At 52.9% G+C, this 27,284-nt stretch overlaps 1 protein-coding gene across 9 annotated transcripts in view; it reads right to left on the bottom strand.

The window, feature by feature from the left end:
- Window positions 1-1,177: 1,177 nt before the first annotated feature.
- The window catches only part of IGSF3 (immunoglobulin superfamily member 3), a 94,914-nt gene continuing 68,807 nt past the window's right edge, over window positions 1,178-27,284 (bottom strand). For all 9 annotated transcript variants that reach the window (XM_089336984.1, XM_051856126.3, XM_089336981.1 and 6 more), the window contains 4 exons: window positions 17,059-17,469; window positions 13,376-13,783; window positions 6,034-6,531; window positions 1,178-4,160 (listed from right to left, as the gene is read on the bottom strand). In XM_089336984.1, coding sequence (XP_089193110.1) covers window positions 3,910-4,160; window positions 6,034-6,531; window positions 13,376-13,783; window positions 17,059-17,469 — 1,568 coding nt within the window. In that variant the 3' untranslated portion in view covers window positions 1,178-3,909. The remainder of the gene's footprint in view (window positions 4,161-6,033; window positions 6,532-13,375; window positions 13,784-17,058; window positions 17,470-27,284) is intronic.

Genomic DNA, 27,284 nt, shown 5'->3' with positions numbered 1-27,284 from the left:
TGGGCTGCTCTTCCCGAGTGTCGCTCTCCAGTGCTCTCGCTGCACTTTATGCCAAACCCTATACTACACTCCCGTGACGTTTAGGCAACCCAGAATGTAGCAAGCAAAACAGTCCCTAATCGTGCATAAATGCAAAGAGTCATTTTCATTGTACACCTCATGGGGAAGCATACTTCATTTACATAAACAATGAGCATACTTGCACAAAGGGGGTAGAGGGGGTAATCTTGTTTCAAAATATTCTGTTTCCCTGTTGAAAATGTTTCCTGGCAGAGAAAGAGCATTTGGAAAAACTGGGCAAAAATAATATGTAAGACTTCCCATGGAACCATTGTGGGTACCCAAGGGATAAACAGTCACATTTTCAGCTCCTGGCCAAGCCAACAGCTGCAAGAAGTTGATAAGGATGCAGCAGACGGGGCTGGGGAGCAGAGGGGAGCACACACGAAAGCCTCCGAGTCTTGGACTTGAACAAGGAAGAACAAGAAAAGGAAGGACTGCCCTCTGCTTTTTACCCTCCTTCTGGTTCTTTTTGCAAGTTCTTCTATGAATTTTAAAGAATTACAGATGGGTTTGGACTAAATGCACATTTGCCATGGTTTTAATCATTCTAAGGTTGTTCTCAGTGCACAGGTGGGGAAAAGCCCCACGCATTTGAGCAGTGCAGGCAATGGTGTGCTGTGTCACCTCACTGAACAAGCCAGTCCAGCGCCCACTCTTGCCTCTATCCTGGACAACGCTTGTTGGACACTTCGCACTCAGGGCAGCGCTATGTGGTCTGAGAAGGAAGGTGTGGTCTTGCTGCAGAGGCCCTTGTGGCCAGGGAGAAGTTTCTACCCTGCTCCTACTCCCCTTCTCATCATTCTCTCATCTCATCCTGTGCCTCTCCCCATCAAAGAAACCTGGATAGACACAGATCAGAAGATCTACTGTCTGAGCCTGCCCAGTACACATGGCATAGAGTGTCATGAAGATGGACATGCATCACGTGTTCAAAGTCACCACCATTTGGGCTGTGGGCGGGGCATGATCACAAAGGCTGCAACTCGTGAACCTGGAGCCTGAGAGGCCAACGCCAAGGACAGAACTCCAGGCACCTCCAGCACAGTTCCACTCCAGAAAGAGCTGATGATGGGACGGGAAAGGAACACCAGACTCCAAGAAATGTAAACAGCCGTATTTTCAACATAATTTACTACAGGTCTCTGAAGTGTATATAAAACGTTTTAGTGCAACATCTTACAAAGAGTTTTTCCTTTAAAAAAACAAAACAAAACAATTCAACAGCTCTCTACATCATGCAAGGGTAGTTTTCTTACCCCATCTTTTTTTTTTTCCTTCAACAATTAACGCAGAGAAACTATTGTTTGAAAAGAATATGAAAACTTGCTACAGAAACACCCTGGGTCAAAGAGGGTGTGGTCATATCCATGTCTTGGAATGCGCCTAGCACAGTGTAGTTTTCCATAAATGCAACATTGTAGACGCAGGTGAGGCAAGAGAGATGCCCAAGCGTTCCTCTCCTGACAAGACTAAAGCTTCGGTAGACAATGTGCAATGAGGTCTTGCAGCCACTGGAGGGCACCATCACCATTCATCCGACATCACATTTCCATAGAAATGGTCAAAGAAAGAAGGTCCCGGGGTTTTTCATAGAAAGCTCCCAAAGTTCAAGCCTTGATGGTATCCCCGGCCCGTTAGAAAATAGAAAAAGCAATTCTTAGAATACTGGCTTCGGTTTCTCTCTTCCTTTCACATTCCTGCAACTGCTTCACCTATTTAACTACGTGCAGCACCTACTTTTCTACTGCTACAAAGCAATTCCAACTGAAAGCTGGGTCGGTCCCAGCCGGCCCTCTGGCACCCTTCCACTCAGAGGGGAAGTCAGTCCTCTTCCCGCGTGACTCAGCCTGTAAAGTAGGAGTCAGCACTTTCCCACTTAAAGCCCACACCTTTTGATGAAGAAATGGGCCCGAAGACCTTCTTTGTTCATGTTGGGGCCCATTCTGTACCTCCAAGGCGTGGATGCAGCATTGTAAACGAGCATCAGTTTGGTTAGCAAACATGGGATGCAGGTGGCACTGCCTACCTGCGGTCTCCTAGGAAGGTCTATCTGAGGGACAGGCAGGCCAGCACCAGCCTGTCCGTCACCCGCTTCCCCTCAGCCACAGCTTGACACATCATCCATGGGCCAACCCGCACCCCCTGCAGACTCCTGCTGAGGACTCGCACCCTCATGGTCATGGCCACCTGCCCTGGCGTCTGTTCATGTTTGGAACATTCGAGCTCCACAGGAACCTCTTGTTGCCTTTTAGTTCTAGAATCCCTGGTAGCTTTGCCCTCTTGGGATTCAAGACACAAGGTCCTGGAGGAAGAGAGCTGAATATGGGGAAGCGTGAGCACAAGACATCTTCACGGAGTGAACAAATGGGGGTAGGAAGCCCAGCACCTGGCCCAGCAGTGTAAACAACAGTGGGACACTGGCCCAGAATCCCGGGTGTTGAATTAAAAACGATTGTAACAATGAACAACCAAGTAACCTAAAGCCACACAGAAAGAACCAAGGGAAGGGAGAAACTGCCATAGACAGCGCCAGTCGCCCCTGTCTGCTGAGACAGGTGCACTGGAGAGCTGCACGGGCCGGGCTGGTCTCCCCTGGGGCCGATGCTCTAATGCAATGAGAAGCAGCAAGCGGCAAATGGCACAGGAGGAAGACATCAGTGTCTGAGGCAGAGGAGAGGTCTCATCTTCACATCTCTGCCTTCTTCTGTGTCCTCCAACGCCAGGTCCCAGAATGCCTGCTCTCATCCCCACGACTTGCTCTTGTGTCCCTGGCCTGGTGCCCACCACATGTTCCTACGGTGGCTACATTGGCCCCTGTGCTTGGCTCGGGACTGTCCCCCTTCCAGCCTTACCCAACACTTCCCCCCTGCAGAGTCTGGTAAAGCACCCGCAGACAAAAGCCACCAGCTCCCAGCTGTCAGTCAGAGACTGCACAGAACAGATCAAGCCAGCAACCAGCCCTGTTTTCTCTTCCTTCTCTAAGCATCGGCTTTGGTCAAGCTCAAAGTCAGTCACTGCTGGCAGCAGCCCTCTGCCCTCTGTAGCTCAAAAAGTCTGCACTGCAGGGGGCTTCTGACCCATTCTTCCTCCAGGATGGCTTTCTGACTCTGGCAGTGATGGGGTGAAGCCATTGTGCTGCGTAACAGCCAGGCTGGCTGGGCACCGTCTACTCCTAACGGACTTATGCAGGACTCCTCGTGTACGTCCACAGTTCTTTGAAGCAAAATGCAATGCTTTCATCTTCACTGCAAAGTGGTTCAACCACCCCAGCTGAGGGGAAAGATAAGATACAAATTGGGCCCACACTACACACAATTTTCAAGTCTTGGTAAGAAAGGGAAAAAAATGTTGGCGTATATTTTGGTCCATGGGTGGCATTTTTAAATGCATAAAAACAGGAAGTCTTGGAAGATACTCCTTGCCACCGTCACGTCGGCCTTCTTTTGCCGTCAGTGAGAAATTTGTTCAAACCCTTATGAGTCCAAAAGGGGTGGAGGGAAGGGATTTAAAAAGAGTACATGACGAAACAGAACAACCCCCATATCTATCTGAGAATACGAGATAAATCAGTGAGTAGATGTGGCACCTGGAGCTACTCACTACATTACCGAAGACAGAAACAAGAAACCCGAGACGATGGCAGGGTCACAATATGTAGGTGCAAGTAGCTAACCAACCAAGACTGCCCCCTGGAGGCGGTCTGTCCCTGTGAACACTTGTCAAGTCTAAGGATCTTCTGCCCCGGCACTGGAGTGTGGGTGCTGTCGACTGAACCATCACAGAGCGAGAGGTGGTGAGGCAGAGGCTCAGTTCCTCCACGGCTGACGTCCGCTGGGCCGGCCCCCTTTAGTCTATGGCTCCCGGGTGGATGCTGAGCACGGGGGGCTCCAGGCACGTAGGGGAGTAGTTGAGGTGCGGCTCTTTGATCCACAGCAGGGGCACCCCGTTCTTGCCTTCGGAGTTCTTGCTTGAGTGGCGGCTCTTGAAGCGCACCAACAGGATGGTGATGACGAGGATTCCGAAGATGGGGAAGGGGTAGAAGAAGACGAAGTAAAAGAGTGCGTCGTTGGAGCAGATGAGAGACTGGAGGGTGGAACCTGAAGAGGATGGTGAGGGAGACGAGACAGTGAGGGCAGTGAGCCTGGACTGCCGGCGCCGTGCCCACCCTGCCCCCACCACAGATGGGGAGACCACCCTTGTGTTTGCTTTCCCACAGCAATGCCTCTTCCAGTTCTTGGCTGCACCGTCAAAGGAATGCTCCCATTGTCCGTGGAGATCCATTATTTCTGCTTGGAAGGCCAAAGACTATCACATAGCTTATTGATTGTGAACTCGGCTGCATCTAGGACACTACGGAAGCCGTCTCCAGTTCCGTCTGAACCTCCTATGCGGTTCTAGTTCCTGTGTCCCCTGGCATGTAGTTCTGCTGCAAACCCACCCCACCCCCAACCCCTTCCTTTGGGAACCTAACACACTCTCCTCCTTCGAGCTTCTGAGAGCAGAAATGATGCCTGCTTGATTAATACCATCGATTAGAATGTCACCGTGGGCCATCTACAGCCAGCCACAGTGTGTCCAGGACTGCTCAGAACACAGCGTTAGTAATTGCTGGCTACAGAAGAGGATGAAGCCAGGCAGCCTGTGACCCAGGTCCAGGGCTGCTCTGCCACTTGTCCAGCCTCAGCAGGAGCCTGGCCTCTGGAAGCCCCTGCTTTCCTTTAAAGTAAGGCTGCCGGGTGGCCTCTGCCCCTTGACGCTTGCTAACTACGGATGTGCACACAGGCCAGCAAACTGCAGCCTGAGCGGATTCCTTTTACGTCCAGACAGGCGTATTCTGCAGATCGTCAGGTGGTCTAGGTACAAGTTAGGGTTTTTTCTGCTTTTCCTTCCACTGCAGTCATTGCTCCGCAGTGTTAACACATAACATTTACTTACACTTACTAATGTCCAAGACATACAGAATGGCTGATAGTCACGTTGACCCACAAAAGCTCACTTGCATGTGACCCTATCTAATGTCTGGTTAACAGGAGGGGGTTGAGGAAAAGAAATAGCTGACAAAACTCAAAAACAAATTTAAGATGATGTGGTCAAAATTTTGACTGAAAAGAAGTTGAAAATTCTAGCAAACAGCTTTTTCTGCATGATAGGCTAATGCTACTGTAAGAAACACCATTTTCAGTCTGAAAAAAATCCACATTTTGGCAGAAGGCCAATCAAAAGAGCGCCTTGTTGAGACATATAATTCAGGACACAGGTACAGAGAACTTTAAAAAGTTCATGGAAAATGGACTTAGAAGATAAGTTTATCTTGATGCAAAAAGGTTTTGAAATTATGCGTGGTTTTCTTCATAATACACAATTTCCATGAACTTTTTAAAGACCTCTTGCATGCATGGAGCTCAAATTTTTTTGTACAAATTTCTTTGCATCATCATAAAAAACTCATCTTTTAATTCCATTTTCCCTACAAACTTTTTGAGGTACCCTCATACATCAAATCCTACCATATCTCAAACCTTACTAATAAATGCCCACGGCAGTTGAGAATGCATATTGGGGCCAGTGTTGTGGCACAGCAAGTTGAATGGCCTCCTGTGATGCCAGCATCCCACATGGGCACCAGTTTGAGTCCTGGTTGCTCTATTTTTGATCTAGCTCCCTGCAGTGTGCCTGCAGAAGCAGCAGAAATTGGTCTCTGCACCCATGTGGGAGACCCAGCCCCAGCCATTGTGGCCATTAGGGGAGTGAACAAGTGGATGGAAAATCTTTCTCTCTCTCTGTCTCTCACTCTCCTTGTAATTCTGCTTCTCAAATAAAATAAATAAATCTTAAAAAAAAAAACACACACACACACACACAAGAAAGAAAGAAAAACTGCTTATTAACCCATAAACAAACTCCAGATTTATCTTCCCGGCAGAGTTGGAGCCAACAGGGATATCTTTCCTCAGTCTCAGGGGAACTTACCTGTATCCAGAACACGGATGCCGATGGGGGCGGACTCCTCCTCTGTCAGCCGATACCATTCCTTCTGGGGGCTGGGCAGCCACTCCTCCACGTGGCAGGAGTAGTTGCCCGTGTCGTGGGGGCTGGCCTGCAGCACCGTGAGCCGGTAGAGCAGTGGAGAGAGCCTCTGGAAGCGAAGCCTGCCCTCCCAGGGGCCGCCCTCTGGGCCAAAGACGGCATCTGGGCCCACACTCAGCAGGACTACGCGCTCTGTCGGGCTCTCCTCGTTTTCCTCGTTGACGTCCTCATCGTCGTCCTCCTCCTCTTCTTTTTCCTCCTCCTCTTCTTCCAGACCTGGGCTTCCCTTTTTCCCGGCAGCTTTAGTCCTTAGGGAATACCAGGCCACAGCAAAGCGGGAGTCCTGGCTGGAGCGGGACACGATGCTACAGTCCAGCTGGAAGGCGGCCTTCTCAGACACCGTGGCGTTGGGCACCACTGTGTCCACCTGCAGGGCGGCATCTGGGGGCACACAAGGGACAAGGAAGGGAGAACAGGCTGCTTTAATTTATTTGTTTAAAACAAACTCAATGTCCATGACTACTGTAATAATATCCATGCCATAGAATGCTTTGCACCTATTGAAAAGACATCCAGGTGGTGCTACAGTCAGGAATGTGGAAGCAGACCCAAGACAAACTGCTACAAAGCACCATGCACTCTGTATATCAACTTGTGCAGAAAAAAAACTTTTTTTTTTTTTTTTTTTTGACAGGCAGAGTGGACAGTGAGAGAGAGAGAGACAGAGAGAAAGGTCTTCCTTTACCATTGGTTCACCCTCCAGTGGCTGCCGCGGCCGGTGCATTGCGCTGATCCAAAGCCAGGAGCCAGATGCTTCTCCTGGTCTCCCATGGGGTGCAGGGCCCAAGCACTTGGGCCATCCTCCACTGCACTCCCTGGCCACAGCAGAGAGCTGGCCTGGAAGAGGGGCAACCGGGACAGAATCCGGCGCCCCGACTGGGACTAGAACCCAGTGTGCTGGCGCCGCAAGGCGGAGGATTAGCCTATTGAGCCGCAGCACCGGCCAAAAAAACTTTTTTGACATATTATTTATATTTGTATAAAGTATCTGTGGAAGAATTCACAACAGGCTGGTGATGTGGCTGCTGTGGACTCCAGGCAGGGAGGGACAATTATTGCCACTGTAACCCCTTGCAGTGGTTGAACAGTGTCCTCCCAGAATTCACGTCTACCTGGAATCTCACAATGTGACCTTAGGGGCAGCAGGTGTTGTGTCACAGCAGGTTAGGTTGCAGCTCAGGATGCCCACAGCCCATACTGGAGTGCTTCCGATCCAGCTAATATGCTAATGTGCCTAGGAGGCAACAGAAAATGACCCAAGTACTTGGGTTCCTGCCACCCACATGGCAAGTCATGGATGAAGTTCCTGGCTCTTAGCTTTGGCCTGGCCCAAGCCCCAGCTATTGTTAGGTACTTTGAGGGAGTGAAACAGTGGATGGAAGCATTCTCTCTCTGCCGTTCTTTTTTTCTTTTCTTTTCTTTTCTTTTTTTTTTTTAAGATTTATTTATTTAGAAAGCTGGAGTTACAGAGAAAGAGACAGAAACAGAGAGGGGGGAGATCTTCCATCCACTGGTTCACTTCCAGATAGCTTCAACAGCCAGCACTGGGCCAGACTGAAGCCAGGAGCTAGGAGCTTCTTCTGGGTTTCCCACTTGGGTAGCAGGGGTCCAAACATCTGGGCCATCTTCTGCTGCTCTTTTCCCAGGTGCATCAGCAGGGAGCTGGACCTCAAGTAGAGCAGCCAGGACCTGAACCAGCACCAACACGGAATGCTGGCATTGCAGGCAGCAACTTTACCTGCTCCACCACAATGCCAGCCCCGCCCTCCATTCTGCCTTGCAAATAAGTAAACAAATATGAAAACAAAACAAGACAAAAGGAATGTGACCTTATTGAGAAATAGGTCCTTTGGAAACAGGTCCTTTGCAGATGTAGCTGGCTAAGATGAGATACTGAATTAGGGTAGACCGTTAAGCAAATAACTAGTGCTATGGACTGAAATCCCCTCAAACTTCATATGGTGATATCCTGACCCCAGTGTGACTATTTAGACAGAGCCTTTAAGCGGTTATAAGGGTGGGCCCTAGATCCAATCAGACTGGTTACTTTAGAAGAAGAGGAAGAGAAATAATCTTTCTGTCTCTTTTTGGGTGTGTACACACCAAGGAAAGCCTACCTGAGGACACAGTAAAAAGCAGCCATTTGCAAGCCAAAAAGAACTCCCTTACCAGAACCCCAATGAGCCAGCATCCAACCTCAGAGTCCAGACTGTGAGAAAAAAAAAAAAAAACTTCTGCTGCATGAGCCACCACCCTGTAGCACTATGTCTGGCAGCCAAGCCGACCAGGACAACGGGTGTCCTTGTAGGAACGAGAGGGGGTACGCGGGGGAGGGGAAAGCCACAGGACACACAGCGTGGGCTGTACTGATGCAGCCACCAGCCCAGGGCACTGGGAGCTCCGGGCAGCTGGACGAGGCAGGAAGGGTTCCTCCCTTCCTCCCTGTCCGTCACAGGGAGCGTGGCTGTAGGGACACCTGGCATTTGAACTTCTGGCCTCCAGAACTGTGAGAGAGTAAGAGCTGTCGAGTTGGCAGCCCTAGGAAACCAACACGTCTATTCAGTAATTTTTGGGTTTCAACTGTGTGTAGGTAGCTGACTGCTGAAGCCATAGTGAGCCCAACACAGTAAATATTCTCTCCAAGCATTGACGCCTCAGACAGCCGGCAGAGCTGAGGGGGCCTCTCCCTCTGCACAGCGGCCTTTTGGGAGAATACACACAGACTAAGTGTGCTCGCCAACCTAGGGAGGCCCAGACAAGCCAGAGAGAGGTACCGAGGCAGGTGAGTCACCGCACAGACACCGCCAGACAGGCTCCAAGCTGTTTCTTTTGTTGCCTTCTTTTCTTTTTCTGGCTCATTGTAGTTGGTTCTGAACTAATCATTCACTCCCTAGCTCCTAAACGCCCTCCCTTAAGCTCTGTTTATGAAATGTTCATGAAAGATACCAGGGTAACATCAATAAAAGTAGAGAGACCAAATCAGATTCCAGCTGGAGGAAGATCAAGTAGGAGCTATTTCCCAGGTATTGCCCTGGGTTTGAATGAATTGGCTTAATGTTGCTCACGGGTGAAAACAAATGGGTTCCTACTGCTTCTGTGGGTCTGGCAGCCCCTTCCCCCTGGCCACATCACTCCCAGCCCTCACACTGCTGGCTGGTGAAGGTTTGGTAACTGGTCTCAGGAGGTGGGCACAGGGCCTGAGCTCAGCTCTCACGGGCAGGAGATGCCCGAGGGCACAGAATGGCAGGATGGAGAATGATCAGTCAGCTCCCGGACTCCTCTGCTGATCCTGCCAGAGAACACACTGACATGCTACCCCAAAGCCATGGGAGAGCTGTACCCCACACCAGGGGTGGGGAACGGTCAGCCTCCGACGTCGTCTGGGCCTTCCAAGACAACTGCAGGCAGGACTCAAAATTCAGGCAGTCTATAGCAGGCTGATTTTTAAGTTGACAATTGTATGGGCCACAAATGATGTTATATAAATAACCAAATGGCCCTTGGCAAAAAAAGGTCCCCCACCCCTGCCCCCAGACCAACAGGGGGCTTTGGGGGACCATAGTACTTCTTCTCCATCCCAAAGTCCCTAGTGACTGGCCAGCGTATCTAGGTGGTGCTGGGTGTCAGGTGGTGCTGGGTGATGCCCAGTGGAATCCATCACGTGTGGCACGTGGCCACACAGAGAGAATCAGGCACTCAGTTCCTCCAGAAGGTGCCCCTCTGTCTGCTCGCCCTTGGCTTCCTTCCCCTCTAACTGCCTGCTGTGTTTCTTGGCCACTTCCAGTGCCTTGACTGCATCCAGGACTCCAGTTTTGTGAATGGAATTCATTTCCACCTCCCTGCCCTTGATATGTTTCTCTACCACCAGGTTGGTTCCCAGTGTGCATCGCCTTGTAAAACAGGCCAAGAAAGTGGATGCCGCCCTCCAGTGCAGGTTAGTGTCCTGTGGCTGTTAGTCTGACGGCTGCTTCCTGGTCACTCTCTGATGAACTTGGTTCTCTCTCCCTGCTCTGTGAGCCACACACCATACTCATTTGCTTCAGCACAACCTGACTGAGGGTACAAGCCCTTCATTGCGTGTTTTATGCTGTAGTGCACAGCCAACTCTAAGCACTGGAAGCTGATTTTTTTTTAAAGGTTTTTATTTATTTGAAAGGCAGAATGACAGAGAGGAAGAGACAGAGAGCAAGATCTTCTATCCACTGGTTCACTGCCCAGATGGCTGCAACAGCTGATGCTGGGCCAGACCAAAGCCGGGAGCCGCAGCTCCATCTGAGCCTCTTGCATGGGTGACAGGAACCCAGGTGCTTGGGCCATTGTCCGCTGCCTTGCCAGGTGCATGAGCAGGATGCTCAGTAGGAAGCAGAGGATCTGGGACTGGAACTCACACTCCGACACTGGGTACAGGTGTCCCAAGCAGTGTACTACAACACCCACACTAATGATTATTATCTAACACTACTCTTAAAGAGTTATGCTATGGGGCCGGTGTTGTGGCACAGTGGATAAAGCCTCCTCCTGCAGTGCTAGCATCCCACATGGGCACTGGCTCATGTCCCAGCTGCTCTACTTCCGATCCAGCTCCCTGCTAATGGCTTGGGGAACGCAGTGGAAGATGGGTTCCACTGTGCTTGGGCCCCTGCTACTCATATGGGAGACCCAGCTCCTGGCTTAGGCCTGGCCCGGTTCCAGCTATTGCAGCCATCGGGAGTCGACCAGCACATGGAGGATATTTCTCTGTCTCTCCCCCCTCTCTGTAACTCTGACTTTCAAACAAATAAATCATTTTTAAAAATGTCGATTATTTTGAGTTTTCTACTCATATTATGTTCGATTATATCTCAGAAGTAAGTTTTTTAAATACATCCTCACAACAAACATTACACAACCAGTAAAGACCATGATGATGAAATGCTCTCGATGACACACAGAAAGAATCACGTATAAGGGTGAGTGGGGGAATACAACTAAGACAGTGAGATGCTCACTGTGTTTATAGAGAGAGGCAAGAGAATATGAAGGGGCCAGCACTGTGGCGTAGTAGGTAAAGCTGCGGCCTGCAGTGCTGACATCCCATATGGGCATCGGTTCAAGTCCCCGCTGCTCCACTTTCAATTCAGCTCTCTGATATGGCCTGGAAAAGCAATGGAAGATGGCCCAAGTCCTTGGCTCCTGCACCCATGTGGGAGACCTGGAAGAACCTCCTCCTGGCTCCAGGCTTTGGATTGGCACAGCTCCAGCTGTTGCAGCCATTTGGGGAGTGAACCAGTGGATGAAAGACCTCTCTTTCTCTCTGCCTCTCCTTCTCTTTCTGTGTAACTCTGACTTTCAAATAAAAAAATAAATCTTAAAAAAAAAAAAAAAAAAAAAAAGATGGGGCCAGCACCATGGCGCAGTAGGTTAATCCTCTGCCTGAGGCACCAGCATCCCATATGGGCACCAGTTCTAGTCCTGGCTGTTCCTCTTCCAATCCAGCTCTCTGCTATGGCCTGGGAAAGCAGTAGAAGATGGCCCAAGTGCTTGGGAGACTAGGAGGAAGCACCTGGCTCCTGGCTGCATCAGCACAGCTCTGGCCGTTGCGACCATCTGGGGAGTGAACCAACAGAAGGAAGACCTTTCTCTGTCTCTTCCTCTCACTGTCTGTAACTCTACCACTCGAATAAATAAATAAAATCTTTAAAAAAAAAAAAAAAGGAATATGAAGACACAAGGCAAGACCAAAGAGCCTATGCCACACAACAGTAGCTATGTGGGCAGCGGGAATATGCATAACCTTTCTTTTCAGAGTCATACTTTTCTTCCCAGTGCTTTGTAATCAGCACAACTTAATCAGGAACAAACAGATGGAGAGGAGCGAGAAAGGTCGCGCCAACTCTCCCAGTGGAACGGGAGACAGACACAGGTTCCTGGGGCCATGTTGGGAGCACACGGAGTAGCAGGAGGGACACTGGAGTGACTCCTCCACCTGCTCGTCCTCACGGCCTCACAATCCTCTGTGGCATTGTTAGCCTCGTTCATAAAATCTACCACGCAGGGTGGCTGGGAAGCCAGAAGGCAAATCTAACGGTGGCAGGGGCAGCTGGAGCTCCGTCAGTGTCTGTCTCTCCCCACCCCACCCCGGGGACCTCACTGCGCTGATCTGCAGCAAATGGTGGGAGCTGTGAGAGGAGGGCAATCAGCTGCCCCTCACTGCAGTTCCCCTTCAAGAAAAGATAGGCAGCAGTTTCTAGGCAGAGTAGAAAGCAGAAAATACATAAATAAGTCAAAGCTCACAGGAAAATAGGAGTAACTCAGAGTGGAGGTGATTTTCCCCCCAGCTCGGGCAAGACACAGGCGGGCGTGAGACAGCGTCCTTTTCCCGTACAATGGGTGCATTCGGCACGCCAACATGTGCTCCGTGACGTACAGGGCCCAGCACAACCCTGAAGTTCCTGTGTCCCACGGACAAAACAAGATGCTCCAGGCAGATGTGAAAACACGACACGAACTACCAGTGGCGCCAAAGACCACAGACATGGAGGTCCGTGTGCTGAGAACAGCAGCAAGACAGAAGTCACAAGCTCGTCTCTGCCTATGTCCTGACAAGGACTGTGGACTTCTTACTGTCATCTGGGAGGGGGACGTGACGTGGCAAAGGACGCAGGCGATCCTGCACATCCTACCACTCATCACATGTGCTAGAATGTGGAGCAACAATTACACCTTGCGATTACATGCCCTCAGGTACTTCAGAAATAGCAATAAAGCCAAGAAAAGCCAAAGGCCACCAGAACAGACATGCCTACCAAGAAAGCTATTAGGCAGTGAGAGCACAGACTGCAGACCCTACGTGGCTTGCTATTTAGAGCACGTGAATCAATTCTTTTCCGCTGAAAACCCAGAAGTCTCATTTTTTTTCAACCACAGCCCTTATTTCAAGATTTCTGTCATATCCACACTTGTCCAAATCTGAGTGCATTCTATGAAAGCATTCTATTAGCAGGAATAACTAATTGCCATCTTTTATTCTAATTAAGAAATCAAATCACCTCAGGCCACAGCCAGATGTGCAATTTTCCATTCCAAAGAAAAAAAATTAAGACAACTTTGCAAATGCATATTGTAAACACACATAGAGTTAACCACCAGTATTTATGTGATGAATAAGCAACTTGTATCCAGGGCATAAAACATGGCACTTAGAGGGGAGCCTCGGCGCGTGGAGGCTGGGGAGATGAGCCCTCACCTGGTCGCATGACTGTGACCGTTGTCTGCCCAGCAGTATCCTCGGCCCGTTTATACCACACGCCGCTGGGGCTGGGCAGCCACTCCTCCACGCGGCAACTGTACGTCCCGCTGTCCTGCACGGCCACGTTCTGGATGAAGAGCCGGTACACGCCGGAGGATGGACTCTCCAGATGCAGCCGGCCCTGCAGCTGGTTCTTGGCCGCCTGCTCGCCATAGTGGAAGGTGGCCTCGCGGCTCAGGCGGGCCACGGTCTCCCGCTCCGGGTGGTTGGGCTTCCACACAAACCACTCCACCACGAGTTGGGAGGCCGCGCTGGTGCGGTTCAAGACCACACACTCCAGCTGCACCTGCCGCGTCTCCAGAATGGACAGGTTCCCCTGGGCTTGGCTGAGCTTCAGGCGGCTGTCTGGAACAGAGAAGACAGGGAAGTCAGCGCCAGGACACCAGAAGCAATCCACAGGCACCCTTCCCAACAGTAGGTGAGAAGGTGCCTTCCAGACACAGGACAGCAGCACCAACCCAGCAAACACATTTCAGACATGGCAGCCCAGAGAGCACGAGTTCCCTGATCGTGTGTCCTGAGTGCCAGGGAGTTCAATGTCGCAGGAACAGCAACCCTCTGCACACAACCCGCATGGAGTCAGGTGCTTGGGGGAGGGATGACGCAGCTGTAGAAGGCTATGCACACAAGGACAGCAGATTGCAGAGCCTGGGGACAACTGATGGAGTGGCAGTGAAAGGGCAGGGAGGGGCAGAGCAACCAGCAACTGTTTTTGTTTTTTTTTTTTTTTTAATTTTATTTGCAAGACAAAGACAGACCGACAGATATATCTTCCATCTGCTGCTTCATTCTCCAAATGTCTGCAACAGCTGGGGCTGGGCAAGGCCAAAGCCCAAAGCCCAGGACTCAATGCAGGCCTCCCATGTGTGTGTGTGGCAAGGACCCAAGCACTTAGCCGTCACCTGCTTCCTCCTGGTGTGTGCATCAGTATAAAATTGGGAGCAGAGACAGGACTCAAACTCAGGGACTCTGATAAGGGCTGCGGGTGTCTTAACCACTGCACCAAATGCTGATCAACAGTCAACCTTGAACACTCACCCCTGACAGCTAGATTGTGCTGGGCTGTCAACCACAAAAGAACTGAGAGGAAACTCAGCATAACGTGTTTCCGTGTTGGCCCTGACAACTGCTCTGACCTCAGCAGACACAAAGGAGCCACCAATGTACCCAGGCGGTCTGCAATTCAGCCAGCAAGATCTTCCTACAGGGAAAAATATGCTCACTGGTGAGCCTGGAACCTCAGCGAGAGCCCCCACGCCCTCTGCAGCAGGGAGAACCGAGAGCTATGGAGATGCCAATGCATCGCAGCTCTTGCGTGGGACAGGGGGTTGGGGACCTCTGCCCTTCAGCACTGTCTACAAGTCCTGTGGTGCTCATCATGGCTTCTGGAATCAGAGGGTCACAGGGCCAGAGATTGCAGGACACATGATGTAAACGGCCCAGCTCCCCAGAATACGCACAGAACACGTGAACTCGATTGTCTCAACATGGAAAGATGAGCTTCTTTATTGTGGGCTTTTGTTTTCATATTTTGCTAAGGCTCTCTAAGTACACGCTTTCACATTAGGAAGAAACGAGAAGAAAGGAACTAGAGACAGGACAGAGAGGACAGCAAAAGACAGAAGCCCAGACTCAGCACCGCAGGGGGCCGGCAGCCACACGTGACCCATGAGTCTTGTGTGGGTCGTGTGAAGTCCCACTGTCCCAGCGATGTCCATGCACCTGTCAGCAGGCCCTAGCACTGTGTCGGCCAGCATAGCTGTGTGGGCTCAGAGGGGACATCCCCCCGGTACACTGAGGCTCCCCCAGAACCAAACGAGGAAAGGGAAGGACGGTGCTGCCTGGAGAAGCAGCTCAGCGGCGGGCCCAGCTTCTGCCACTGAGAACAGGCGGGAGCGGGGACAGGGGCCCCGAGAGCGCCGCTTTTCCTGACCACCTCCGGTCTTCAGAATGCTCCAGAAGGGCCTGTGGTCAGGACACGGGGCGCCTGGCCATGCCCACGGGAACCACTTCAGGACACAGCTTCCCAGTGAGAAGCAGCAGAACATGTCACTGTGGGGCCAGAGAGAGTCCTGGAAACAGGGTGCCGTCACAGAGGAGGGGGCAGCGGCCTCCTGTGCTCACCACAGTGGGGCGTGCAGCTCTGTGTCTGGGTCACCAGAAACATTCACTGAGCTCTCCCGGGAGACAAGCAATGGGGAGAAAACCACGTGCCCGCTCACTACGGGAGCTCCTGTTCTCTTGGGAGAGGCGGACAGCCAATACATGCGTAGGCACAAATGTGCCTGAACAATGGAATATGTCTACAGGTAATACACAGTAGCTGGCAAGAGGGTTTTAGATATCAGCATGAATAAGTGCTCCATTTCAACTTATATACGATCAGATAACTGAACAGAACGCTGGGTGGTGGGATGTGCTGTGTGGGGATGGGGGACTAGGGTGCTGCCTAAGGTAAGAAGGAGCTGGGGACGCCTCTCAGAGGCAGAGCAAGACAAACACATACCTATGGCCAACATAGTGTAGGCTGAGAGAACAGCCAGTGCAAAGGCCCTGGGGTGCCCAAGGACAACAACCGCTCAATGCAGCCATTATTTCCTAGGGATGCCATGGCAGTGGCTGAAAACACAAAGACACCGCCTTATCCTCAAAGTGCTCACAGAGAAATGCAGATGAAATTCCATGATCATTACATTATGTGTTTTCCATGGGAGCCTCCTGACACAGGAGAAATCAGAGTAGGCTTCCTGATGGTGGTGCTGAGTGAAGTCTTAGCTATGGAGGTGAAGACAGAAGAAGCAGAAGTACACTGCAGGCAGACAGGGCGGCAGAAGCAAAGGCATGGAGGTGGGACTCGGGAGGCAACACTTGCACAGCCCCCAGGAAGGACAGGCAAGTGGATGGGGAGACAGGGACAGCATTTAAGGCCACGCCTTAAACCAGAGAGGTTCAACGAAGAGATAGGGAGCCTGCAAGGCAGGGCCTGCACACAGGGAAGATTTGAAATCACCCAGACTTGCTGAGGGCTGTCCCAGAGGCAGACCTAAAACCTCAGGAGGAAGGTGGCAAGGTGGACTGGTCAGCGATTTGTGCTGCCCCCCCCAGAGCAGGGCTGAGGCTGGCAGAGGCGGTCAGCACAGGCTGGACACCCAGCTGCCCCAGAGCAGACCGAGGACCACACCCATGGGGTCTCAGAGAGGGCTGGGCGGGGGCCGAGGAAGGGGCAGTTCAGTTTGAAGGGCTTGTGTGGCAGGGCTGGGGGGTAAGGAAGAAGGCGAAGCAGAGGAAACCTGGAAAACACCTTCCAGGGAGGAATCCCGGCCATGGGATCCAGGCTGTGAACCCCAAACCCAAAAACAGCTCCCAGAGCCGCCACAGACTCCACCTGGCAACTAACTGGCCGGCACAGCTGCCTTCTCAGCAGTGCCTGGGTGAAGACGGAGCGTCCAGGACCTTTTCATTGGTTGGCATTGGCGTCTGGCCCGGCTGCAGGTCAAGTGCACTGGGCTAATGCCGTGTGTGCTGCACCCACACCCAGTGTGCACCTGCCGACAGCCTCAGCACCTGGGCCCCATGGAGCCCCACCCACCCCTCTGCATGTGACCCCGCTGCACCCTTACCTGGCTGCTTCACGGTGACTTCGGTGCGCCCTGAAACCTCCTCCGCCAGCTTGTACCACGCATAGTTGGGGCTCAGCAGCCACTCCTCCACGTGGCAGTAGTAGCTGCCGCTGTCGCTGACCTCTGCCCTCTGGACAGTGAGGCTGAACAGGCCACCCGACGCGTGCCTCTCGAACTGCAGCCTGGGCCGCAGGCCCTCCTCCTCGGCGTAGGTGCCGTACTCGAAGGCAGAGCTGTGGGTGGTTTTGAGGATGAGCTTGCCATCAGCGTCCGAGGGCTTGTGCACGTACCACAGCACGGCGAAGTGGGAGTTCTGGCTTGTCTGAGACTTCACCGAGCAGTTCAGCTGAATGGGCCTGTTCTCCACCAGGGTGAGGGTCCTCTTGGATTTGCTCACCTGCAGCTTCGTCACTGCGGAGGGAAGGGGCACAGTTCAGAACGATCGCCTCCTACTCCAGGGAACACGGCCAAGCTCACACGGTGCCTGGAGGCCCCACCACTGACCTGCTTCCTCCAAGACAGCTCGGTGTGACAAAGCAGCACGGGGCAGGTGCTACCCTCAGACACCCCTCTGTGTGCTCCCTGCCTGCCACGCCCCTGGGCTGGGGCCCTCACCAACGGGCCCTGCCCACGGTCCCTGCCATCCAGGGTGATCCTGATCCAGCAAAGACACAAAGCACAAGGCAAGCCTCTGGCACAGCAGTTAAGACCTCGCTTGAGATGCCCGCACTCCACCCTGGAGCGCCTGAGTTCAAGCCCTGGCCCTCCTCCCAATGCACACCCAGGAGACAGCAGGTGATGGCGCCAGTCATTGGAGCCCTCTCACCCACATGGGAGATCCAGCCTGCGCTCTAGACTCCTGGCTTCGGCCAGACCCAGCTCTGGCTGCTGCAGGCATTTGGGGAGCAAACCCCTAGATGGTAGATCTCCGTCTCTTATTCTTTCAAATAAATAAATAAAGCTTTTTAGAAAACTAAAACCTGCCCCTAACACATCCCTATTTAAAAGTGTAGTGGTTCCCAACAGCCCACAGGACAATAAAACTTCCTTTTTCCAGCACAGGGTCCCTCCAGGATCGGTGCTGCCTCGTCTGCCATTACGCACGCCCAAGACCCCCAACCCCGCCAGGCTGTCTCTCCCTGACTCTGCTTTTGCCCTGCTGTGCCTTCTGCCTGTCTCCTCGCCTCCTCCCATCCCCACCCTTCTCTCCACCCACTCTCCAGTCCCCTCTCATCCTCGGGGCCCGGTGCCCGTCCTCAGCACCCTGTTTACCTCCAGGCTCTTTCCCTTGCATCTGTCTCCCACCTAGCCTGTAGCTCCCAGGAGTGGGGCTCGAGCTCTTCCCGTTCAATCAGCCAGTATTCACAAGTGCCCACTCTGTCCCCTACATGCTGCCCTGGGGCGGAAGACAGAGCCGACTGCACTCAGCCCAGGGCCTGGGCATCACCAAGCACCCGTCAGTCTTTGCTGAAATGCGTGCATGAGTGGGAGAGAGAAGGAGTGCGATGGAGAAATCTGCAGCAGGGGAGGAGAGGGTGCTGGGGCAGCTCCTCCCAGGCAGGGAGAAAGGCAGAGGGCTGAGCAACAGGACAAAGGGAACCAACTCAAGATACCCTTCCCCCATTCTCCTGCTCCCAAAACAGCAAGGGAGGGCAGGCCCCAGAGTGCGGCCCTGGCTGCGAAGGTCGCAGATGTTCACCTCCACGGCGGCAGGAAGCCAAGGTCTAATGACACCTATCTCGTGGCGGTAACCTGAGTTCTTCCCCACCCCCTTGTCGATTCACCTGGCTCTGCCTTCTCCTACTTTCCCTCCTCCCTGCTACTACAAAGCAGCACAGGAGAGAGCAACGATTCTGATTCTTAAGTTCCTCTTAGGAACTGTGCATAGTAAAAACATCATTGCACTCCCACTCCTCTCTCTGCACTTACATTTCACCTGCCAGCTAAGCAAGAGACCTGGCACAGCACACACACACACACACGCGCGCGCGCGCCTGACAGGGAGAGCCAGCAGGGCTTCCTGTAATTGGGTGGCAGCGAGGCAGCTTTGCCCCTGCTGGTGCCCAGTGCCCTGCAGGGCAGGCGGTCACGACCCTGGTGTTGCTGCCGGCCTTGGCCGGTCAGCTCACTCAGAGATTGGCATGCAAGACAGCACCAAGGAGGAGTCCCACACATCAAGGAACGGCAACTTTCGGAAACCACAGCCTGCACTGGAGCCCCTGGATTCAGCAAGCTGAGGGGTGGCAGCAGCCCACACCCAACACCATTACTGCCAAAGCAACCCCGAGGCCACAGCTCCCGGCGGTACGCCAGCACGTGCCCCAGGGGCTGCTGAGCCTACACCTTTGCACACCCCCAGACTTCTCAGGCCAGCCAGAACACAGCAAGCACCAGCATGAGAGAAACCCCATCTCCCCTGCCCCCACTCTGGCTTCTTTTCTGCTAACAAGCTCAGTCTTCTGCCTTCTCCCTTCTTCAAACACGGACAGTCCTCCAGGGCGCCCGAGGAACTCAGGGCAGGGTTTACCATTAAGCTCCTGGGTGGAGGAGACTGGATTCCTATTAGCTTGCTGGCCGGTGTACTTTTCAGAATGGATCCCTACCATACCGGAAACAACCGGCTCCCTTTTCATTCCTTTCCAATCCAATTCACCGCATGCAAATGATATCTCTATCAGTACAAATGACACCACCTGAATTATCTGGTTCTTGGCCAAAAAAACCGGGTTGTTCAATGTAGAGTAGAAAGAGCTTTAAAATGTATTATTAATTGGGGCCGGATTATTTTTGCAACTGTTACTAAGGAAACCTCAATTGCTATAGTAACTGCATATGTTAAACTGGAGTCCTATGACTAAACTTCAATCTGGTCACATGGCCTGAGGACGAGCACCCAAGGAAGAGAAGGGTTTCAAAGCATTTCGATTTTTTTTTTCTCCTTCCCCATGTCAAAATATTGTGAAGTGTTGAGAAGCTTGAAAGAGCGGCATTTTGAGATTCGGTGCCTGCCTGACAGGTGCACAAGGGGTCAGCTGTGGATTTCCTGCCACTTCTCAAGGGCACAGAGGACTCTGCTGAAGCCCAGGAGAGAACGGAGGCTCCACATCTAATTAGCAAGCACCCCCTTGTCCTGCCTCAGCACTGCCCTGGGGTGGGAGGCCGGTGTCGTCTGCACAGCCCCCCTTCCTCCAGTTAGGACAGCCTAGCCCCCTTCAGGGACAAGGATGCCTCTGCCTGCAAAGCGAGAAATAGGAGCACGGTGCAGATTAAAGCCATAGTCTACAGAAAGAGCTTAGCACAGAGCCTGGTAGGTACTAAACACTCAGTGAATGTTCACTATTCCCATTCCGACTGGGCCAGTGGGCCCGCCTGGGCCCGAGTCCGGAGCTCCATAGGAGGTTAGAAACTGACACGAGTGGACCAGCAGCATGGGCATCACCTGGGAGCTGTGAGGAATGCAGACTCTCAGGCCCCACCTGGACTCAACGAACCAGAATCTGCATTTTCCCAAGATCCTCAGGTGACTCAGAGGGGCCCCAGAGCCCAGGAAGCCCTGGGTGTGGCTTGCAGGTGAAAGAAACTTAGAGGCAATAAATGCAGAGGAGAAAGGAAGAATGCAGAAGACTGAGTTCTGATTAATCCCCCATGGTGAATCAGCAGGAGCAAGCGAAGGATCCCAGAGGAGGCAGGAAGGAGGTGAGAGACCCGCCCATGAGAGCAGAGTCCAGTGCACTCCGCACCTCCACGCCAGCTCCCAGTCTGCAACCCCAACCGCTTCCTTCCCAGGCCCCAGATAGAACCTTGGAGAGTCTGTTATAGAAGAGGCTGTGGCGCTACCCGCCAGGGCAGGGTGGCGGTGCGGGACAGACGTCAGCAAGGAGAGGGACTTGGCAGCCAGAGCAGCAGCAGCTGCCCCAGCAGCCTACCCGCCCACCCTGCGGGTTCGGCAGCCCCCACTGAGTTCATCCAGAAGGGATTCCCTTGAACTCCACTACTGCTCTGCCACAGGCTGCCTGGCATTGACGGCGTCGTTCTGCCTCTCAGATTCTTTTTTTTATTTTTTTTTTTAATCAAAGAAGGAAAAAAAAAGAGGTTAACTTTTAAAGCTCTTCTCTTGGCTACAAAATTCTATGCATCTGACTCAGTCATTGCAAAACAAATCCATAAAGGGCTACTTGAATAAACAGGTGATTAATCTTTTAAAGAAAGGGCCACTCATTCTGATTGTGATGGGGGAAGGGTACCTTTCAAACAAAGCACCCATCTTCTGAGCTAGGCCCTGAGAGATGAATGCAGAGGGGCAGGCGAAAGGGCACCCTGGAAAGTGGGGACCGAGAGCAAAGATGACGACCTCTCTGTGCACAGACCGCCAGGGGCCAGGAGCTTGTACTTGACCCTGACCACCTGTGGCTCTCCATGGCCCTGCAGCCCCACCTGGGAACTCATCAGAAGCTAGTGAGTTGGAAACGATACAGGCAGGGTGTAGCAGCCTGCGGTTTCCTGAGCCCTCCAGGTGACTGGTGCACACTCCAGCTTGAGAAACCACAGGTGAGCCTGGGGATGGCCGTGAATGAGCAGAAGCCAGAGGGTGGCAGGTAAGGAGAGACGGCTGTTCTTCGTACACCTGCCAGTGATACCAGGGTCAGCCAGGGGCTGCCAAAGGAGAGATTTTTTGAATGGAAAGAAGCACTTAAGACTCTAGACTTGGGGGGGATAAGAGGGAGATTCTGGGGATGCTGGCCCCATTGTTGGGGGAGCAGGCAGCGAAGGCACCTACCAGTCACAGTGGCCACTGTGGACTGCCTATGTCCCCAACACCCCTTGGCTCCCTGCTCTTCTCTCCCCACAGCCATGCCCTGTGGGGAGCAACTGGGAGCAACTCGGACTAGACTAAGTTACTGGAATTAAGACTTATTCTATGCATCTGCTCTTCCACAATATGGCGCTGAGAAGGGAGTAACAACTTCTACGCAGCTGCCTCTCGCCAATTTGATTGACTGAGCTGCAGGAGCTGATCTTGCTCCTGATTGGAGGAGAGCAGCGTACTCGGCGTGTGGGCAGCAGAGTTGGGATTGGCGGAAGAGGACTATAAAGGAGGAGAGAGACAACATGCACCAGGAACATCTAAGAGGAACATCTGAAGGAACACCTGTGCAGCCCCCGAGAGAGCCGGCCGGCGGTGTGCCGCTCCCCCGCGGAAGTGGGGAAAGTGGCAGGGGGAACCGCCCTTCCACGGAGGTGGAAGGGTCGGTAGCCAACCCGGGAAGAACCAGCAGCAAACCCGGGAAGGGCCGAGCAGACGAAAGAACAGCGCAGGGTCCTGTGTCGTTCCTCCGCGAAGTCGGGGAGCGACAATGCCCCTGATTATCTCTTTCTCAGATGGTTGTAGGGGCCCTGTGTGTGAGTCTCCCCGCCTCCAGCCCTGGCCACAGCCAGGGAGATCTTCCTAAATGGCAGGTGGGAACATGTCTCTCCCCAGTTCGGCCCTCCACTCCCAGCCACACAGCCCATGACACAGTCCTCAACAAGGCAGCCGCGGAAAAGTGCAGGCAGGTATTTGCTTGCCACACTGACGTTGGTGTGTGTTTGTAGGGGGGTCTATTCAATGGGCTAAAGCCAATAATAGATATAAAACCACATCTGGGACAACTTCACGCAGCCTCTGCCTTGGGTCCTATGTGACCTTCAACGACTTTCACCGGCATGGACTTTCCAACTCTGAACCTAGAACCCACTGTCACTTTGCTACAAGACCTTTTGCAGGGCAGGCCTTGGGACCAGCTTAATCAAAACACGGTTCTCCTTTGTTCCGTTCAGAATTGTAGCCGGAGTTGCTTGGGACTTCAGAAACCTGGTCCCGGAGGGCAGGGCTGCTTGGGGTGGAAGCCCCTGGCAGGGGCCGCTGCCGGCTTCTGTGCCTCCTGCTGTCACTGTCCAGAAGCAGTGACGTGATGAAGCACGTTATTTTACTGTCAGCTAAAACAACTCCTCCTCTACCCCACGGTGGGGACACTCTAACGATGTGGAAAGATCAGGGCGGTTCGTGAACTTCAGGGCGTAAGGGGAAGGATGTATGAGTAGGATCGTTAGTGCTAACGCATTACTTTAGAAGAATGCCTTTATTTATTTAACAAACTTTCCTGCGGTCCTTTCTCTGTACTCTGTACTAATCCAGGCACTTTAAAACACCAGCTATGTGGCCCTCAGCGTCCTGAGACAGTCTTACCCCCTAGTGCACACAGACACTCGCTCAAGGTCACACAGGCAGTTAAGTGGCAGCACTGGAATGCAGACCCAGGCTATGCTTAAAGCACAAGTTGGGACGCTCCACTCTGCTGTGCAGAAGAGGGTCCCCTGCTTCCTGCCAGCCTGGCCTGGGGCTGAAACCCTCCCAGAGCCCATGTTCAGTCACAAACGAGCTGGCTGCTTCTCCCCAGCGGTCCCCCCATTCTCTCTCTTGTCTGGGCCTGACACCTTCTGCCCCCTCCCACCCTCACCGCATCCCCCGTGCTGACTCTGCCTCCACACCTGCATCGTTTCATCCCACTTCTCTGTTCCCTGCCACCTCCCCTGGACAGGGGCTGCGACGTGTCCATCTCCGCAGCCTCGCCAGCTAGGCGAGGCCACTGGCACACAGCAGGTGTTCAAATGTGCTTGCAGAGGGATACTGGGGGTGGGGGGTTCCCAGGGGAAGGCAGCAAGAGACTGGAGGTGCAAACTGCTGATCAGGCGTAAGCCGGGCACGCCCTCCCTGCCTCACCTGCCTGCAAAGGAGCAGGGACCTTGCTCACCAACTCCAGGAACAGGTGCCCCTGGTGTCACCAGGACACTGAGGTGTGGGGCACAGAGGGAGGGCTGGGGACGACTCTCCTTAGGGCTCCGGTACTCATCCTCACGCCATCTCGGCACAGACAACAGGCAGAAGCCACGTGGGATGGAAGAAGGAGAACCCCAGGCTCCCCAGAAAGGAAGCCAAGGCCACTCCTCTGTGGGATGGGACGGCCAGGCCTCTGCCAGACTGTGACAAGTACAGCCAGTGTGCACGTGCCCCGGACTCATAAAGTCCAAGAAGAAGCGCTCAGCTATCCCAGTCTGCCAGGTCAGCAACAAGAAATAGAAGAAAACGGATTTGGCAACATCGAGGGTATTAAATATTCATCCCGAATGCCCATCAGCAGTCCCCGCAGAGCGGGTCGGCGACGAGCCGGCTTTCCACCACTGCGGGCTGTCCTCTTGGAAGCTTGTTTATTGCCCTGTCAATGTTAATGTGCAATATTTAATAGCCTGCCCAAGATACGGCCGTAAACATTTGGAAAACGAGTGCTGACATTTCCCTTATTGCTTCTGTATTTAGGAATGTGTAATCAGTGGGTGTTCTTGGAGCTTAAGAAAAGCAGGAGGAGGCAAGGGGATGCCTCGCGACTACAAGAACGGTGAGGAACGAAGAACTGGGCTACAGGTCCTTGCACCGGCTACAAGTCTCGCCCGTCCGCCCCAGCTGGGGGCCGCCCTGTGTGATCAATGAGGAGTAAGATGCAGCTAAATCTATGAGCAAATGGGAGTGCTGGCATTCCCAGAAGATCTGCTCGGGGACTGTGGATGGGAGTGGAAGCGTGTGCGGGGGAGGGCCAACCACGGAGCCCCAAGGAGGAGACCGTGCCGTCCAACCAGAGATGCCGATGAGTGCAATGCCCATGGCGTGGTCAGGATCTGCCGATGGCTCTGGCAGGGAGAGCCCGTGGCACAGACCACACACAGCCTTGCTGGGGGAGATGACGTCACTGCAGTAGACAGCTGGTGCTAAATGCACCAGTGTGAGTCAGTCGCAGTCCCCAGCTTTCTACTTGATTCTGCTAGACTATGACAAAACAGTCTCTCGAAGGGAGTGGCAGGGGACACTCCTAGGAAAGAGCAGGGGAGGAATCCATGTTTTGAGGGACAAGGGAGGCAGGGAGAATCAGGAAAGGAGCCTGATGCTGGTGTCGCCACCTTGTGGCAGAAGTCAGAAGAAACGGGGGAGTTTAATGTGGGAGAAATCAAACTTCAACACCATTAGCAAACTGTGTCTTGTGATCCTGACTTCTAGAAAACAAATCTAAGGATTCAGTAAAAGGGATCAGGAAATCAGGGAAGGTAAACCACAGAGACAGGGCACAGCCGATAAAAGTGCGTGGTACCAAAGGACTCCCGGGAAAAACCAACCAGGGGCTGCCAAATACTGCAACATCACAAATCCAAGAGCTCGTGCTCCGGAATAAGATGGCCTGCCTGGATCTGAATGCTGGCTCTGCACTGATTCTGGACCCATCGGCAATCCCTCTCAGCCATGTGTCAGCAGCCTCATCTGTGAAATGGGAGAGACAGTACCCCTTGTGCTACTGCGTGGGTGATGTGAGGAAGAACTAAGTAAGCACATGCCAAGCACTCAGACGGTGCTCGGTGAACATCAGCAGCTACTCTAGAGCTTTGCTCTATATCCGTGACCTGCCGGAAGCCTCTTCCTCAAGCGACAATCTAACCGAATCCAGAAAGGGTAACTGCTGATTATGGCACCCTAAAAAAAAAATAAATAAATAAAAGGCAACCTCTTCCCATCCCAACTACTTTTTAATCAGGCACACCTGGGTTCCCCACGCGCTGTCTGACTCGGACCAGTGAGAACCTCTCCGGGCCTCTGTGACTTCATTTAGCAAATGGAAAAGCAATAGCTTCCTCCCAGGGCTGCAGCGGAGATGCAGTGACCTAATACACACACAGCCAAGTCCAATACCGTCGCTAGCACGTGATCAGTCCTCCTGGATGTTCCCACTTCTGTTTCCCCAACCAGAGTGTGCGGGAGGGGTAAGACGAGGGCAAACACGAGGCTCTCTGGAAAGTATTAAGTGCCAAAGGCATAAATATTTAATGGCAGGCAGGCAGTAACACTTAAGGGGATGCACTTTCTCTGAGGCCTCAGCCAGCTTCTGGGAGTCACCCATGGCCTCAAGCACCCACCTCTGCTCTTTGCAGCCTCCCAGGGGCCATGAAAGCACATCACCGAGCGTCTTAAACAGAGCCCTCCTCCCAGCCCAAGTACAACGATGCTTCTAAGTCTCCCAGGCCGGCCACCATGCACTCACCCTTTATGGTGAAAACATCAACCAAAACCAACTCAAAGTGCACATGACACAAGACCTAAGCCGACCCCCAGAGCAGGTGCAGGGTCTTGTTACTCTCCAGTGACTTCTTCTACCCAGAAAACAATAATACCTGCAACAGAAATGCACACATATGGAGCACAGAGAGGTGCGAGCTCCACATGCCGTTCAAATCTCTGTTTTGGGCCGGCGCCGCGGCTCACTAGGCTAATCCTCCGCCTTGTGGTGCCAACACCCTGGGTTCTAGTCCTGGTCAGGGCGCCGGATTCTGTCCCGGTTGCCCCTCTTCCAGGCCAGCTCTCTGCTGTGGCCCGGGAGTGCAGTGGAGGATGGCCCAAGTGCTTGGGCCCTGCACCCCATGGGAGACCAGGATAAGTACCTGGCTCCTGCCATCAGATCAGCGCGGTGCGCCAGCTGCAGCGCACCTGCCGCGGCAGCCATTGGAGGGTGAACCAACGGCAAAAGGAAGACCTTTCTCTCTGTCTCTCTTTCTCACTGTCCGCTCTGCCTGTCAAAAAACAAATCTCTGTTTTGTCATGAAACCAGATGGTCTGCCTACAGCAAGGCCCCCAACGACGGTGAGCCTTGGTTTTCTCATGAGCAAAACTGGGACCCGAGCAACTCCATCATTAGGTTGTCGAATGACTTTTTAAAAGAGAACATAAATAAGCTGCAAAGCCTGGCACAGAAGAGGTCCTTCTCATGTCTTCATCCCACCACAAATGAATCAGAATCCAAATAGTCAGACCCTTCCATGAACTAACTCCAGTTGCTTCCCCGGGGCACTCCAGTCTGGGATTCCAAGTTGTAGCAGAAGCGGAGATTAGGGACGGATTCACAGGAGCAACGCAGGGAAGGCCTCGGGTCAGCAGCCCCTCCACTCTCTGCGGCTTGCAGAAAGAACCATGGGACAGGCGCTGTCACTCAGAACACTGACCCTGAGGGGCACAGGAGCTGACAAAAGGGCCAATTAGGGTCCTAATGTCCCACTCAATAAGGCAGCCAAGTGGGTACCCCAGCATTTTCCACCACAAGGGTTCACGTAAAATGGGCTCTCTGCTTAACCCGCCATTAACCTGAAAATCCACT

This window comes from Oryctolagus cuniculus, chromosome 7 (genome assembly GCF_051225735.1).
Source record: "Oryctolagus cuniculus isolate XC-2025 breed Fujian yellow rabbit chromosome 7, ASM5122573v1, whole genome shotgun sequence".
Lineage (NCBI taxonomy): Eukaryota > Metazoa > Chordata > Mammalia > Lagomorpha > Leporidae > Oryctolagus > Oryctolagus cuniculus.
This window is presented reverse-complemented; position numbering and strand designations above follow the sequence as displayed.